The following is a 16775-nucleotide window of genomic DNA, read 5'->3' on the forward strand; positions in this document are numbered from 1 at the left end:
CTGGTTCCGAGTCGCTCTGGTTCCAAGTCGCTCTGGTCTCCAGGTGTCTGCGTTTCTACGACAGACAAAATACGTTTTAAATTGTGATTTCTTTTTCTAATTACAATTTTAATTTTCTGTCTGTTTAATTGCGATTGCTGCGATTTATTTTTAAGTACAATAAGTAAATAAATGAAATTATTTGCTTGTTTTTTTATTATAAATATAGGAATATTATTAAACAGGATGCAGCTATTATTCTAAATGAAACAGCTTTTGGTAAAACAGGTTTCTAAATGATGGAATATTTATCAGTGGAAGAGTTTATTTATATTCACACGGAACAAAGAGAAAAGCTTTAAAGACAACGAGCTCTTTGGTTCAGATCCTTTTTGTTTAGGATGGCGACCCCTGGACTCAGGAATTAGACGGCACCGCCCCCCCCCCCCCCTCATCCTCTTCTTCACCGTCACACAAACTCTACTGGTTTTGTACCAAAGTCTGAATTACACACCAACATCACTCGAGTAATTTATGAGGTAAACGGCATACTTAAAATACTTAGAATCAATATTTATATATTCTGTTAGCTTTATTTTTATTTTTATTCACATCAGACAATTACATTAAACCCTCTACGCCTATAAATAAGGCTATGACTCTGTCCACGGTAATGTAATACTAAAGAACTGGCTTAATTTTCCACCCTCTCACAATTTATAACGAGGACTGTATTCATATTTTTTAAAGCATGTAAAAAAAAAACTTCAATAATAATCGATAAACTCTTAAATTGACCCTGAAATATACTTCAAAATGCAAATGACGGGAAGAACGAATTGCCTTGAGATTTTAATGATTAATACTTTGCTCCCATCTAGTGGACAAAATCATTTCTCTTGTCATCAAGCTAACTAGAATAAAAACAGGAAAATGACACTGTCCCTTCACAATAAAACCGGGAAAAAAACATTATTATCTAACATTATTAGAAAAGAGAAAAAACATCTTTGGTATTTGTGTTTCTCTTTCATCGGGTCAAACTGGATCTGAAGCAGAATTTGAAGCAGTTCTTGTTTCGGGATTGAAGACGTTTCATCCATGAAGCTTAAGATACAGCATTTAAATCATGGAGTACGTTCCTTCAGATAACACGTTCACAGTTTTCGCAGAAGAAAACACGGCCGTACACGTATTACCTATAATTATGAGCTCTTATATTTTAACTATCAAGTTTTCAGGCGTTTGCGCAAACATATGCTCAAACATTATTTTGAAACATGTAACCGGAAGCAACGACGTTCGGTCGACGAGGATCTGCGGCGCGCGCTTGCTGTTCCGGAAGTGGCTAGCTGTGTTAGCTCTGTGAGCGCGGTGTGAGTTCGTCTTGCAGGCTAGCGCAGTGCTACTCGGTCCTACCGGAGTTTCGGTCATGGCGTATCAGCTGTACCGGAACACGACGCTGGGAAACAGCCTCCAGGAGAGTCTGGACGAGTTGATCCAGGTGAGGCCAACCGCGGAGCTGGCCTCCGTTAGCAGGCTGCTAGCTAGCGTCGCTGAACAAACTTTAGCTCGTTAGCCGCAACGCTGGTTTGTTAGCAGTAAAATCAAGTCGCGTAAATTGTGTAACACTTATTATAAATTTAACTGTTTTAAATAAACCAGATAAACAATAGAGAAGCTCCTCGGGATTTGTGTTACGTGAAACTAGGCCAGAGTCGGCTTAAAGTTGTCATTACTTCCGAAACGGCTCGACTCGGCCTCCATCGCTGATCACGTGACGTTCGTCCTCCTCATTTGCATACGTCCCAAATTCGAATTGGTCTGAATCTCATGTGAAATGAAGACGCAGCGGATGTGGGTCCGGATTGGCTGAAGCTAACAGTTAGCCGGACGGCGCGGTGCCGCTGAGTCGGCTCTGAATCCGCGTTTGTGTGTCCAGACTCAGCAGATCACTCCTCAGCTGGCGCTCCAGGTCCTGCTGCAGTTCGATAAAGCCATCAACACGGCGCTCGCCAACCGGGTCCGCAATCGGGTCAACTTCAGAGTGAGTTGGGTGCCCCCCCCCGAGCGTGGGCGTGGTCCAGGCGTCGGACGTTCACCTGTCGGCCCTCTGCTCCCCAGGGTTCCCTGAACACCTACCGGTTCTGCGACAACGTGTGGACCTTCGTCCTGAACGACGCGGAGTTCAGGGAGGTCACCGACCTCGTGAAGCTTGACAAGGTCAAGATCGTTGCCTGCGACGGGAAGAGCGAGTCGACGCAGAATAAAACGGAGAAATGGTGAGCGAAGCGTTTCAGATTAAGCGTTTCAGATCCCCGAAGCGTTTCAGATTAAGCGTTTCAGATTCCCGAAGCGTTTCAGATTCCTGAAGCATTTCAGATTAAGCGTTTCAGATGAAGAGTTTCAGATTCCTGAAGCGTTTCAGATTAAGCGTTTCAGATTAAGCGTTTCAGATCGATTCTCGTATTGATGCTTCGTTTCCGTGTTTTAAACCTTCTTCTCTTCCAGACTCCGGCGCTGCGGAGGACGACCGTCTCCTCAAACGGACCTGGACTGTACATATAATTTATTACAGCAGAGTCGGTGTGTGTGTGTGTGCGTGCGTGTGTGTGTGTGTGTGTGTGTGTGTGTGTGTGTGTGCGTGCGTCTCGCTGTACCTGCATCAGTTCTGTGGTTTTTTTTAAGTATTATCCATTTACAGGTTTGTGTTCCATTTATCATTTGAAACATCTCTAATAAAACTTTATTTAAAACGGCCTCTGTGCGTCAGGTATTGATCAGAACAACGAATACTCGTCATCAGCATCGTCTCACGTTTATTGTAACGCGTATAAAAGAGTGCGTCTTAAAAAGGAACACGCCGATCACTTCTTCCTCGCAAAGGGAAGACGATTGATCGTTTGATCGGCTGCAGGGAAACGCCTTGAAAGTTTCAGGAGCGAACGCTGATCTGATCCTCGGCACTGCAAATCAGGAAGAAGCAGATACTGCGAAAATATATTCAGCGTGAAATGCGTATTTGTACGAAGGAAGAGCTGCTGATCAATACTGCGTGTCGTTTCCTCTGAGTGGAAATGGCTTCTGGTTTCAAACGGTCGGCGGCTCGATGTAAACGCCCGGAGCGGTTACAGGAACGCTCCGGCAAAAATGAAACCGTCGACTGCAGGAGGCGGGGCCTACAAAGGTAACCGCCTCCATCGCCTTCAGGTTGAGCCCAGATTAGGATAACCCATTTTAGAGCTAACATTCCTCACTGTAGCCTCTAAGCTAAAGCATTAGCATGTACACGCACTCGTCGGTGGGATCAGCTCCTGCAGAGCGCCCTCTGCTGGAGTGGTGGAAGCATCGCGGGTAGCGGATAAACCGCTGGATGCAGGTGTTTCAGTGAATCTGGTAGCGTCGAGGCTAGAATGAAAGCTTCAGCTGTCGGGGCCATTTTGAGCTCAGATCAGCTTGATGAATCTTCCTCAGGAGGAAGACTGTCCAGTCCCCATCTTCGGGGGGGGGGGGGGGGGGGGGTCCTGCACCCGCTTTGTGAAATTCAGGGTTTAAAATAAAGAGTTCCAACAAATAAACCGGTTCCTGACACTCTGCTGGTTTGGCTACAGTTGAAAGACTCAAGGTCAAAGGTCACATCATAGCTGCCTCAACAAGGAGCACCGACAGCACAAAATCTACTAAATGCATGTTTGAGAGAAAAGGCTGCTTCTAGCAAATGTAGAAAGTATAAAACAAAATAGCTTTCTGCTTTCAGAGAGTAGAAAACGCCCCCGACCCCTCCTCCTCCTCCTCCTTGTCTTCCTCTTCAGTCGAGGAAGCGCTGGCAGGCTTTCTTCCAGCGGCAGGAAGTGCACCACTGGTCTCTGCGCTCGATGCCGTACACTTTACGACATTTCTTGGCTTCGCCGCGAATCCTCCTAGCGGGGAGAAAACGGTCAGCGAGGTTTCCTCGACTTATGAGATCATTTCATAAAGTCTTTATGTTATTATATAATTCCTTTTATATATTTGAATACAAATTATAAGTAAACACTTAATTATATTCAAATAACTAGTAATAAATGCACTGAGAAATCACTGACCTGCAGGGGGCGCTGTGCTGATGAAGCCACTGCTCTCCCACACTGACTGAACGCACCCGAAACGCCAAACCCTGTTTGGGGGGGGGGGGGCAGGAGGAGAGTGGGGGTAAGCTGTGGCCAAACAACCTGCTGTGGCCTCCATCGGCCTGCAGGTGGCAGCACTGCGCTGTGGCAGACTGACGGCTCCTGAATGGAGGGGATTTTCCTGCTGAATGAAAACCACCAGGGAGGCGCGGACACGCCCCCTCACTGTAAACCAGTTTGAACCGGCTTCTCGGGGCTGCTGGGGGAAACAAACAACGGGCCGCTGCGCAGGATCCACGACCACATCAGAAGGGGGGCGGAGCCAAACCAGACCGGAAGCAGCCTGCAGAGCTACACGCTACGTTCACCTGAGACAGAACGCGAGCCCCGCCCACAGGTGATGTCACTGAACGGACGGCGTCCTGACAAGTGAAGTTATTTCAGCAGCCTCTTCGAACATTTACCTGTTTCAGGCAGGTGGTGGGCGGGGCCATCCAGTGACAGGAAGGCGCCGCGGTGACATGACTGGGAGGTGGAGCCTAAAAGAAATGAAGTTTGCATCATGTGTCACAAACAACACAAATATAAATACACACCTTCCGGCCCAGCCCACCTGGTAGGAGTGCTCTGATTGGACTTGCCAGGATCTGCCTGACGAGGGAGGGGCGGAGCAACTCAGAGTAGCGCAGACTGGAGGAGAAGGAGACGGAGGAGGAGGAGGACTGGGAGGTGAGGAGGAGGTGGGGGAGGCGGGTCCGGCGCAGAGAGGCGGAGCCTGCTGCTCGTCCCATTGGTTGATCTCCGTGTAGTAAAAGTCCTCCTCGCTCCGGGAACAACGCTCCTGATCGCTACCGCCGCCGCCATGGCTGAGAGGTCAAAGGTCAGGCAAACCGGATCAGAACTTATTGGCATGTAACTTTTAGAAGCAGCTGAGATTCTGAAATATTTGGACATTAATTCAACTCATTAAGTTACAAATTTGACTTTGTGATTGATCTAAAAGTGACTTTTAATTGATTAATCGATTAATTAATGGATCCTGAAACGTCAAAAACATCTAAATATCTTCAGAAGCACTTGGAATATTCAGTTTACCGACTGTATAAGAATGATCGCGCCTAAATCTTTAGGTTTAACAATCAATAATCAATCAATCGATTTAATAATAACGTTACCAAAATAAAAGCGTCACGTCTCGTTTCCAGGGCGCTCCGGTGTTTCTCACCTCAGGTGCGTCGTCCTGATGTGGCGTTTGATTCCCACCACTGAGGTGAGGACCTTCCCACATCCGGGCCAGAGACATCGGAACGCCGCCTTCATGGAGTTCTGTGGGCGGAGACACCGTCAGCACGCCGGCCCCGCCCACGGTGGCGTCTCGTCCCGCCCACGCCGACTCACCCTGCGCTTTCGAGCTGCCGGCTCATCGAACAGCTCCTCCTCCAGCTCCATGTCCAGCCCCTCGTCAGTGGGCGTGGCCGCGACGGCGGCAGGGTCTGTGATTGGTGGAGACGGAGCGGGGCTGCCGCTGCCGTGGCCGATGCTCCAGTAGCCGCTGCTGCTGCCGTCGGACAGCTCGCCGCCCCCCCAGTCCATCGGAGGAGCTGAGGGACACACCGGGGGGGGGGGGGGGGGCGTCTCACATTCAACATCCTGTTCTTCCATTGAAACGTTCGTAGCGGTCGCGCTGTCGTACCTGCCGTGTCCAGCAGGGGGGGGCTGCAGGACAGGCTGCTGAGCACCATGGCGGCCATCAGCTCGTCCACGTCCACCTCCTGCGGACTCCTCCGGCCGCAGGGCGGGGCGGGGCGGAGACGTTTCATGAGGTTCAGCGGAGACGTCCTTCTGGGGACGTCGATGCAAGAGGACACGGATCTGCTGCAGGAGGAGGAGGACGGATGAGAGGACGGCCGGGCAGAGGCGTCCCTCATCGGGGGGTGAGGCGGCTCCACCGCACCCGGAGCGTCAGCGGCGCCGCCGGTCTGGAAATACACCTGAGAGAGAAGCGGCTGCTGTGATTGGACGAGAGGCCTGCCGATCTGCCGGAGGCTGCTCGACTCATTTTTACCTTCAGCGCAGCGTGACCTTTGACTCTGCTGGCGGTCTGTTGCCTTGCCGTTGTTGCCATGGCGATTCCGGCGCAGTCGGTCTCTTTTCCCACCAACGCCCCGAGTGGGGAACGTTTGCCCAGACGCGTTTTGGGGAGCATGTCGGGTTCTGGAACAGAAACACTGACGGTGTGAGACGAGCAGAACTTCCTGCTGCTGTTGCATTCTGGGATACGACGAAGGAGTCCAACCCGAAGCGGCGGCCTCCGAGCAGAACTTCCTGCCGCTGTTGCATTCTGGGATACGACGAAGGAGTCCGACCCGAAGCGGCGGCCTCCGAGCAGAACTTCCTGCTGCTGGTGATGTCATCGATAGTTCCATCGTCATTGATGGATATTTCATCAGCTGTTTTTTTGCGGCATCATATTTCCCGTGAGACAGAGGGATGAGGAGCAGCCGCCTCCTTCCTCCTTCCTCCTTCCTCCCGCTCCTCATCCTCATAATAAATATTCCCTCGCTGAAACGCTCAAAGCTAGCTTGCTAAATGCTAATTAAGCAGCAGGTGTTTTAAATGAGGTCGACCAATCAGAGGCCGCGTCCCGTCACCTCTTGTGCTCCTGGACCTCGTGACCGTGCGGTCAGAACCCCGACCCGAACCCCCCCCCCCACAAAGACGCACAGAACCACCGGACATGGTACCAGTACGCAAGAGTACCACTAGAGTGCAGTACTGTTAGAGTACTACAGTAGTACTCTCCTTCTGTCATCATATCTGTTACTTCATCGCTTTGAAATCTTCCACTCATGACCTGTGAAAATAACGTCAGGAACCCCAACACGCGCGCGCACGCACGCACACACACACACACACGCACAGGAAGTGGGGAGCACCTCCAGAGAAACCAGTGATTAGTCCGGTTTAATCCACTTCACTGCGTTCACACTCAAACTGGTTTCAGTTTCAGCTTGAAGTCAAACGTCCCGCGAGACACGTGACTTTAAAACCGGAAACGCGCAAATGTCAAAACGCGACGGTTTAAAGTGTAAAAATATATAAACATTTTCAGCACGAAGAAAACAACACACGCGCGCACACACGCGCGCACACACACACACGCATGCTGCTGACACACCCCCCCGTTGCTCTGCAGCGCTCGGCCAATCACAGCCGAGCTCACAATAAAAGTCCTCAATAATCCTAAAAAGAGCCTCCGATCGATCATTTAACAATCAATCAATGACTTTAAGCTGCAGGTTAGAAACAAAAGGGGATCATCTTCATCTTCACCAGAACCAAACAACACCAGCAGAACCAACCAGTAGAACCCAGCAGCGGAACCAACCAGTAGAACCAACCAGTAGAACCCAGCAGTAGAACCAACCAGTAGAACTATGTGGAAAAAGGTCATCGATACTATCGATGACCAAAGAAGCAGCGAGGCCGCGCTGGTCACGTACCTGCAGTCCAATCGCTCCCAGTCCGGAGAGTCCACTGGTGCTCACTGGGAGCGGAGCGCGACCAGTACGGGGGGGGCGGGGCTGGGCGGGGCTTCACGCGCACGCGGACTGGATCGCACTGGCCTCCCATTCAAACACCGTCCAGGATCAATAACGACAAACACACCGGTCACGGCAGCGTGTTGACGTCATCGATCACTTTATTGATGAATATGAGTTCTTCTGCTCGCGACCCTCCGCGGCTCCGATCAGCTGATCCGCTCCGGGGTTTCCCAGAAGCCCCGCGGAGGCGCTGTAGTAAACAAGACGACCACGTGGGAAGCAGCTGAGCGCTGATTGGTGGGGCGCAGGACACGCCCCACCGAGGTCTGTTGTTTACTGTACAGATGTGACAGTGGAAGCTGCGCGCATGCGCACGAGTACTGTAAGTACGTCCGAAGTACTTCTAGTCCTACTTCTGAGTACTTCAATAGTTCACAGTTTTACTTCGAGCAGAATCAGAATCAGCAGATCCTCTGATTGCGTAACGTACGTAACCCCGCCCCCCCTCGAAGCGTGTGTACGTGCACGTAGCGTCATGTCCTCACTGCCGCTCGTGAGCTACGTGACGCTCCCGCTGCTCCCGCTGCTCCTCCTGCTCCTCATGGTGGTTAGTTTGATCCGTCACACTCCAGGCCTGTTTATTAGAGAGCAGAAACAACAACAAGTAAATAGAAAGAAAGAAAGAAACAAACAAACAAACAAACAAACAAACAAACAAACAAACAAACAAACAAACAAACAAAGAAACAAAGAAAGAAACAACAACAAGTAAATAGAAAGAAAGAAAGAAACAACAAGTAAATAGAAAGAAAGAAAGAAACAACAACAAGTAAATAGAAAGAAAGAAAGAAAGTAAGAAAGAAACAAAGAAACAAAGAAAGAAAGAAACAAAGAAACAAAGAAAGAAAGAAAGAAACAAACAAACAAACAAAGAAACAAAGAAAGAAAGAAACAACAACAAGTAAATAGAAAGAAAGAAAGAAACAACAAATAAATAGAAAGAAAGAAAGAAACAACAACAATTATTAAATAGAAAGAAAGAAAGAAACAACAACTCTCACAATGAAATACTTTTCTGTCAGCAGTTCTGTTCTGTTTAAACAAACTGTTCTCGGATGGGTGACGGATGACGGATGGATGGTGACGGTTGATCTGATGGAACCGACTGTAACATCCTGTAAGACTTGAGTCATGTGATCGACTTTCCACTGACGCATCATCATCATCATCATCATCAGACTCCTTTTCCGAAAAGCTGCTTCTTCATTCCAAACAGACAGAATCAGCAGATTGTCTTCTATTTCTATATTTCTATTTCTATATTTCTACGTCTGTTTCTCCTCTTGCTTTATTTAAATATTTTTAACTCATCTATCGATCGACTGGAAACTTCATGCTCCTCCAACGTTTCATCATTTTTCATGATTCCAACTTGTTGACAGACACGTTTGTTCACATGTTTGAGTTAGAGATCGGCTAACATTAGCCGCTAATGTTAGCCGCTAATGTAGGAGAGGAGGGTGGCCTGAAGGAAGAGATGGTTCACATCAGGAGGAATCCAGCTCCTCCACCATCCTCACCTCCTCCCTCAGGGAGTCCATCCTCACCTCCTCCCTCATGGAGTCCATCCTCACCTCCTCCTTCGTGGAGTCCATCCTCACCTCCTCCCTCGTGGAGTCCATCCTCACCTCCTCCTTCGTGGAGTCCATCCTCACCTCCTCCCTCATGGAGTCCATCCTCACCTCCTCCCTCATTGACGTCCTCATTTCCTGGACGTCCCTTTACGCTGATGATGCCCTCCTTACAGCAGAGACAAAATGGAGGCTCAACCCTCCACTAGCCAATAATCTCCCGGCCACAGACGAGCCTTCAAATAACTTTATTGACAGTTGTCAGTCTCACCCGTCGGCTTCATTTCGCCGCTGATTTAATGGAACAACGTTTAAACAGAGTGAATCAAGCAGCAGCTCAAAATAACGTTAAAACGTAAAGTGAAATATGTTTCAGAAAGTTTCAGTGTCTGAAGGGAAGGAAGGAAAATTACACAGGTGATCAGAAAGCGATCAATACTCTGATCAGATGATCTGTTTTATGTGCTGGATGCTAGAATGGACTCCTCCTGTCATCCACGCATCTTTCTTTCAGCTGCCATCCTTCATCATCATCCTCATCCTCATCCTCATCATCCCTCCAGCTGCGTCTCCCTGCGAGGCAGCGGAGGCGACACCTCCTCCGCCTCCTGCACCTCCTCAGGTGTGCGAACAGGGGGCGTGGTTGTCCTGACTTTCTTGCTGACCTGGGCATACGTTTGATATCTGTCCGTTGCCATGGCAACGTGAGCGCCACTGTCCTCTTCTGGCTGCTGATTGGTCGGTGGCGATGAACAGTCGGCGCCGGTGCTCTTCTGACCCTCGATTTTGTGGCAGATGTGGGCGGAGTCTGGACAGGTGAAGTAAATAACGGACTGATTATTGCTCCTACGTCTTCCCCCCCAGTATTGACAAATACAAATTGATTCATTTAAAATGACTTCAAAATAATGGACAAATATTTGGACTAAATATGGTAAACACGGACCGTGGCTCTCCGGCGCCCTCAGGTGGCTCCTCCACGGTATCAACTCGATGACGTCATTCTCTTTGAACAGAAAAGAATCATGGGAAATGGAGTAAATAGTTTCTGATCAACAGGATGTAAACTAAAAGTAAAGTACCTGACAGAGGTTCAGGTTCACCTGGCGTCGTCGTCGCCGCTGCGCTGCCATTGGTCTGAACAGCTGAGGTCAAAGTTCATTTCATCATCATTCATCACTTTAGAAGAGTTAAATCTGCATTTGTGGCGATGGGATTAACAGCTAATCAATATAGATATATAGCCCTGCTTGTTTGTTTTCAGTCAGTCGATACGAACTGATCACTTTGTTTTACTCGGTTTTATCGATATCGAAGAGGAAAAGAGAAAGAAATGTGGCAGAACAAAGATCTCCATGAAGGTGTTTACTGTAAACATGAACTTTAAACAGGAGGCAAACGGACCGTGGTGGTTCTGTTCTGGGTTCTGTGGCGCCCCCCAGTGGTCATTCCAGTTAGTGGCGGAGACAGCCTTTACTTCAAACATAAAGAGACAGAAAAACATTGTGAAATTCACATTTACATGTTATAATCCAAAAAAACAAACTGAAAGAGGAATCTCTGTAAGAATTTATATTTCTATTTTCACTTTAGCAGCGGAGGAATATGAAGCCCGACTTTGTGCCTGACTCGCATTTTGTGTGAAGCATCTATTACCCATAATGCTTTGCTCAGTGTCAGCATGATGCCAGCCATATTTTACTGTTAGCTTCCTGTTAACTGCAGCCTTATGTGTCATCGTATCCGCTGCATCGACGTTTCACTTGATAATATATTCATATTGTGTGTGTGTGTGTGTGTGTTTGTGTGTTTGTGTGTTTGTGTGTGTGTTTATGCTCACCTTCGTCACTCATGATCTCGTTGATGGATGGATTCTCCCTCACTTCTAAGGCTTCTTCCAGGCTCACCTGTCAAATAACATGAGATGTATTTCATCCTCTGCATGTTTGAAATGAACACAGGTCAAAGGTCAACGGTCTCTTACCACACTGATGAGATTTGAGGGATTTTTGTCTGCATTAGAATCTTGAAGCTCAAATGAATGTCTGGAAAAGAAAAGACAAAAAAGCACTTTCAGTGTCACTCTGTGAACCCGGACTGTTTCATGGTGTGAACCTGGACTGTTCCCCTGTGTGAACCTGGACTGTTTCACTGTGTGAACCTGGACTCTTTCAGGGTGTGAAACAACCAGCTGACCTCATACACTTGCTGCACAGAGCTGTGAGGAAGATGGAGAGGAGGAGGAGGAGGATGGAGACAGTGACGGGTCCCGGTGACAGGACCCAGGAGCCGGCGACCTCTGCCCCAACAACGGCCATGGTCACTGAGACAGAGAGAGGACAGGAGGCGAGGAAGAGGAGGTGAGGAAGAGGAGGTGCACCCGGAACATTTCTGTTTATGGATGATCAAAAATCCAGAGTTCTGTCTCCGCTTCTCCGTCCCACCCAAACGTCCATCCTGTCTCTGTGCTAGCGCTGGTAGCTACACGGATGCTAATCAACATTCCTCCTCCTGAGCACCACGGAATAAAAAAAGAAACAAAGTCCATGCGGGTTTCAAATAACTGGTAAACAAACAAACAAACGACAATACGGAGCCAAACGAACCCTCGGCGTCGGGACGCCGGAAAGGACGCCGGACAGGACGCCGGAAAGGACGCCGGAAAGGACGCCGGAAAGGACGCCGGAAAGGACGCCTCAGTCTTGATTCAACAAACAGAATCTTTCCAGAATTTTTCCTGCAGCTCTTTGCGGTTCCTCCTGCTTTGAGAGGAAGCGCTGCGTGAACATACCTCAGCCGTGTTTACGTATTAAAACTACCGGCGCCGGGCGTGGGACAGCCACCTCGGCATGTACCTGGTATCGTCCTCGGGTCCAGCTGAGCGGGGACTGAAGGGACAGATCAGTCGTCAATCATCCCGGGCGCTTCCTGTCAAACAGGAAAACGGTGAAAGCCGGCAGCGAGCTAGCTTAGCTTAGCATAAAGCCTGGAGGAGATCAGTGAGTGCGTTCACGCATGCTGACACATCATCATACGTGCGTCCGGATACACACACACACACACAACACGCATAAAGGCGTTTCCAGGTGTGGCTGTGTTTATGTGCGTGACTCTCACGCACACAGGAGGAGCAGGAGGAGCAGAAGGAGCAGAAGGAGGCGCACCTACCTGTCCAGCTGTGGGTTCAGGCTGTGATCCTGGGAGAAGCAGGAGGAGCCGCTCCGGCTTTATTCATTGACAGACTGAACAAACACTGAGCTGTTTGAGCTGCTTAAAGACACACACCCTCGTCTCTCACGCACACGCACGCACGCACGCACGCACGCACACACACACACACACACACGCACACACACACACACACACGCACGCCGTCCTCCGGGTCTCTGGTTCCGAGGACCGGTTACCCTGAAGATGTGGACCTCTTCCTCCTCCGTCTGTGTGAAATATATTAAATTGTTGTTGTTGATTGACAGTTCATGGGCCACGCCCATCACCTGTCCTCCAGCCCCGCCCCCCTGGGCAAACTTTAGTTGTGTTTTTCCGAACATAGCTGAGATATCAAAGAGTCGTTTGCTCCGTCCAACGCTTTCATCGCGTTTCGCGGATGGAGTTATTCCTCAGCTTCCTATTGGCCCGTTCCTCGGGGGGGCGGGGCTGAACAGGTGAAGCTGGAATGTTACAATGACAGACGTTTACTCGACGTTCTGCGACTCGCTTCTGGCCCCGGTCCGATTTAAAAATCAGTTTCTGTAACTTTGTTTCATGAGACAGGTGTGTGAAGGTAGCCCCGCCCACCAGCTCCAGGCTTGATGCAGGAAGGAGTCGGTCGCTCAGGTGTGAGACGTTTTTATTATTGCAGCTCTGAGGAGGGAAACTGGACCGGAACCAACGGGACCCAAAGCTGTTTGAGATCATGAAGGGCTGACCCAAGTCACCTGAGACCAGGACCAGCATTACAGCCTAGATCTGGTCTCAGGTCAGAGCCGGTCTCAGGTCCAGATCCGGTCTCAGGTCCAGAGCCGGTCTCAGATCCAGATCCGGTCTCACATCCAGATCCAGTCTAAAATCTAGATCCGGTCTCAGATCCAGAGCCGGTTTCAGGTCTGGATCCAGTCTCAGATCCAGAGCTGGTCTTAGGTCTAGATCCGGTCTCACGTCAGATCCGGTCTCGAATCTAGATCCGGACTCAGATCCAGATCCGGTCTCAGGTCAGATCCGGTCTCGAATCTAGATCCGGTCTCAGATCCAGAGCCCGTCTCAGATCCAGAGCCGGTCTCAGATCAAGATCCGGTCTCAGGTCGGCTCTGTTCAATGTAAAAAAGCAGAAACCATAAATTGTGGAAGACGAATCTTGAATCTTGAATCTTGAATGAGCGCTGGAGTTTGATAATGATGATGAAGATGATGATGATGAAGATGATGATGAAGATGAAGGTGACCTAACCTCAAACACCTTCAAACAGTCGGTCCCAGATTGTTTAACCCCTTCGTCGCCTCCACCCAGCGTGCGCCGTCACACCACAGCAGACCATCAGACATGGGAAGGAGGCGCAGGCCATCAGGAGCCACGCCTCCCCAAACTCCCTGAGCACCGCCGGCCGCCGCCAAAGGAAGTCCTGGAACAGCGCCTCCTGCTGGACCAGCGTGCAAACAGCCAGCAGGATGTGGAACAGCTGGTGGCTGCGGCCAATGAAATCGAAGAGGCCGGGGGCGAAGCATTCAGGTATGGGACAAGAGAAGAAGAAGGCTGAGAGGGGAAACAGCACCACCTGGTGGACAGAGGACTGGTCACGTGAGATGTTACAGGAAGCGACGCCGTCAGCATTTAAGAATAAAAAACGTAGAATATTAACACGACTCTGCTGAAGCATTAATCTTCATCGCTCCTCATCGTCTTCCTCCTCCTGGCGGTGCTGACAATCTAAAATAATTTTTTACAGTGTAGGCTTTTGTTTGTCCATCCAGGAGTAAACATGGGGTCACCGTTTGTAAACATTTGTTATTAATGAATAAATAAAGAGGTGGAAAGGATGAATGGAAAAGGAGGCGCCACCTGTAGGACGTGCAGCGGCAGTGCAGCTCCGCTCGGCCAGCTGCAGGTGGCGAGCCGATGGGCGACGGGGCTGATGTTCAGCAGGTAGGCCGCGCCCATCGGCATCACCTGGCACAACTTCCTGTGGAGGGGATGCTGCTGATGAAAATGAAGCTCCACCCAACAGCAGGTGGCGCTGGAGAGCCAGGCGAGGACGGCGGCGGCAGGTAGGAAGACCTGCAGGAGATGACATCATCGGTACAGCTGAAGGCGACCGCTGAGGACAGACGTGATGCTCATCAACGCACCTGTCCCAGCATGCTTTGCTTCCAGGTGCTGTCAGGAGTGTACACGCACAGCGCCAGAGCGCAGCCGTACTGGTAGACGGCCACGCCCACGCAGTCCAGGAAGACGAGCGAGTGATGCGCCGGGTCCGAGTGGGACTGCAGCAGGTGAGCGCCGGCGCTGCCAACGGCAACCAGGTGATCGGTGATCATTTAACAAACGATCAATCACTCTGGAGCCACAGAGAGCTCAGCCTGCTGGAGTTAGCCACTGTTATTAGCTTAGCATTTAGCAGCAAAGGATTCTGGGAGGGACAGTGGACGTTATTACGATGTAAAGAAGACAAAATAAAAGGGACAGGAATAAGAGGTCTGTGAACCAAAAGGAATCTCAATCACATATTATAGATAATCAATAAATAGTTAACTAACAATAAAGAATTGGGTGTTTTAGTCTCACCTGCAGCTCAGGTGTGTGACGGCAGAGACAGCGTAGAGGACGAGAGGTAGCGAGGACGCGTCCACAGAGAAACCCTGGCCTTCAGGACCCTGCAGTCGAAATCCCAGGATCCCCTGAGGAGGTCAAAGGTCAGACACAAACTCCCAAGCATCGGGCGATGAAACGGGACGGGCGCCGCTCCGTACCCCTCCCTGCAGGACGGCGAACATTGTGAACCTCATCGCCACGCAGACGGCGGCCAGCAGGGGACTCCACACGTTCACCGTCTCGTTGTGGATCTGGAACAGGCTGAGGACGTAACAGCGCCACGCCACGCCCACGGGACGGTACCCGGATCGCACAAACCGGTCCCGAAACAGGGGGGGGACGTCCACGTCTCGCAGCGTGGGGGGGAGGGAGGGAGGAGGCAGGGGGGCGAGGCACAGAGCGGGACAGGCGAACGACACCCGAGGCACAAGAGACGATCCTGAGTCGGACATGAGCGGGGCGAGGGGGGCGGGGCAACACCTGAGGGGTGACCTACCTGACCTCTGAGCCGTCGTCACGCCAACGGAGACGATTTATGTGTCCTTTTCCAGGGCGTTTAGCGTGTGACATCGGTGCTGCGTGCCACTGATGACTGTCTCTCTCTCTCTCTCTCACACACACACACACACACACACACACGCACACTCACACATGCACACACGCACGCACACACACACACACATGCACACACACACACACACACACACACACACGCACACACGGTCCTCTTGTTTTCAGATAATTTAGCTAATTGCAGTCATGAGACGCAACAGACTGCTGACTGACACACACACGCACACACACACGTGCACACACACACACACGCGCGCGCGCGCACACACACACAGACTGACACGCACAGACACACACACACACACACGCGCGCGCGCGCACACACACACAGACTGACACACACAGTATTAAAGTATTTTTTCTCTTTACGTTCTCTTTTATCATTTAGAACGCCGCCTGCATTTACATCCCGTCACCATGACAACAAACATCTGGAGCCTGGATCCGTCCAGAACCTTTGGACAGGACACACTTTATTTCTGTGCTTCAGTTTAAAGTTCCTTTTATTGTTTCATCTTTTTTGATTACCGGTGACTTCCTGGTTCTTGTTGAGCCCCATCAGGTTCTGATTCAGGTTCTGGTTCAGTTGGTTCTGGTCCAGACGCAGGTGCAGCCCACAGTGACAGACCGGTACCGGACGGGGACCGAGCCGAGACGGCGTCCGTCCGTCCGTCCCGTGGTTGGAGCAGACGCCGCTGCTGCATTTGGCCACCGGCTACTTTCACCTGTAGCTGGTTATAAAACATACAACAATATATAATCTATTTATATATATATACACACATGAGTTTTTAAATGTCTCGGTTCTAAGCGTCATTTAAATAAATATTTTACTCTGATTCACGTCATTAAATTAATTTCCATCATAGAAGCGATGGCTGGTCTCCAGCTTCCTGTTTCCATATATGGGATCTGTGGTCCCGCCCCTTGCTGTGACGTCACCGTGGCCTTGTGAGCGGTTTGGTCTGATGTGGTCGCCTGGGAGGTTTTCTGACCTGGTTTGAGTGATTCTTGGGAAACCAGTCAGCATAACCATCAAAGCGGTCGACACTTTTCACACCAACCAGTAAACTCCACCTGTAGCCTCCAGTAAACTCCGCCCACACCGCTGTGACATCAGGACGATGAGGTC

The 16775-nt window shown here is 50.1% G+C and overlaps 4 protein-coding genes across 4 annotated transcripts; 1 reads left to right on the top strand and 3 right to left on the bottom strand.

The window, feature by feature from the left end:
- The first annotated feature begins 447 nt into the window (after positions 1-447).
- gtf2a2 (general transcription factor IIA, 2) lies at positions 448-3764 on the top strand. Its single transcript, XM_068750834.1, has 4 exons — positions 448-1483; positions 1922-2026; positions 2104-2261; positions 2491-3764. Coding segments are annotated over exons 1-4 (336 nt in total). The 5' UTR covers positions 448-1411; the 3' UTR covers positions 2492-3764.
- Positions 2782-7602, bottom strand: LOC137906418 (zinc finger protein 395-like). Its single transcript, XM_068750718.1, has 9 exons — positions 7592-7602; positions 6154-6302; positions 5782-6079; positions 5487-5689; positions 5314-5414; positions 4702-4954; positions 4553-4627; positions 4065-4135; positions 2782-3899 (listed from the first exon to the last, which is right to left on the bottom strand). Exons 2-9 carry the CDS (start codon positions 6292-6294, stop codon positions 3788-3790), a joined length of 1254 nt encoding a protein of 417 aa, XP_068606819.1. The 5' UTR covers positions 6295-6302; positions 7592-7602; the 3' UTR covers positions 2782-3787.
- A 1984-nt stretch (positions 7603-9586) lies between these two features.
- Positions 9587-11582, bottom strand: si:ch73-204p21.2 (uncharacterized). Its single transcript, XM_068740611.1, has 7 exons — positions 11461-11582; positions 11249-11309; positions 11105-11171; positions 10669-10740; positions 10347-10409; positions 10211-10270; positions 9587-10072 (listed from the first exon to the last, which is right to left on the bottom strand). Exons 1-7 carry the CDS (start codon positions 11580-11582, stop codon positions 9816-9818), a joined length of 702 nt encoding a protein of 233 aa, XP_068596712.1. The 3' UTR covers positions 9587-9815.
- A 2163-nt stretch (positions 11583-13745) lies between these two features.
- LOC137895143 (membrane progestin receptor beta-like) lies at positions 13746-15522 on the bottom strand. Its single transcript, XM_068740631.1, has 5 exons — positions 15229-15522; positions 15044-15156; positions 14608-14764; positions 14321-14536; positions 13746-14036 (listed from the first exon to the last, which is right to left on the bottom strand). Exons 1-5 carry the CDS (start codon positions 15520-15522, stop codon positions 13746-13748), a joined length of 1071 nt encoding a protein of 356 aa, XP_068596732.1.
- Positions 15523-16775: the final 1253 nt, after the last annotated feature.

Source organism: Brachionichthys hirsutus, chromosome 1 (genome assembly GCF_040956055.1).
Source record: "Brachionichthys hirsutus isolate HB-005 chromosome 1, CSIRO-AGI_Bhir_v1, whole genome shotgun sequence".
Lineage (NCBI taxonomy): Eukaryota > Metazoa > Chordata > Actinopteri > Lophiiformes > Brachionichthyidae > Brachionichthys > Brachionichthys hirsutus.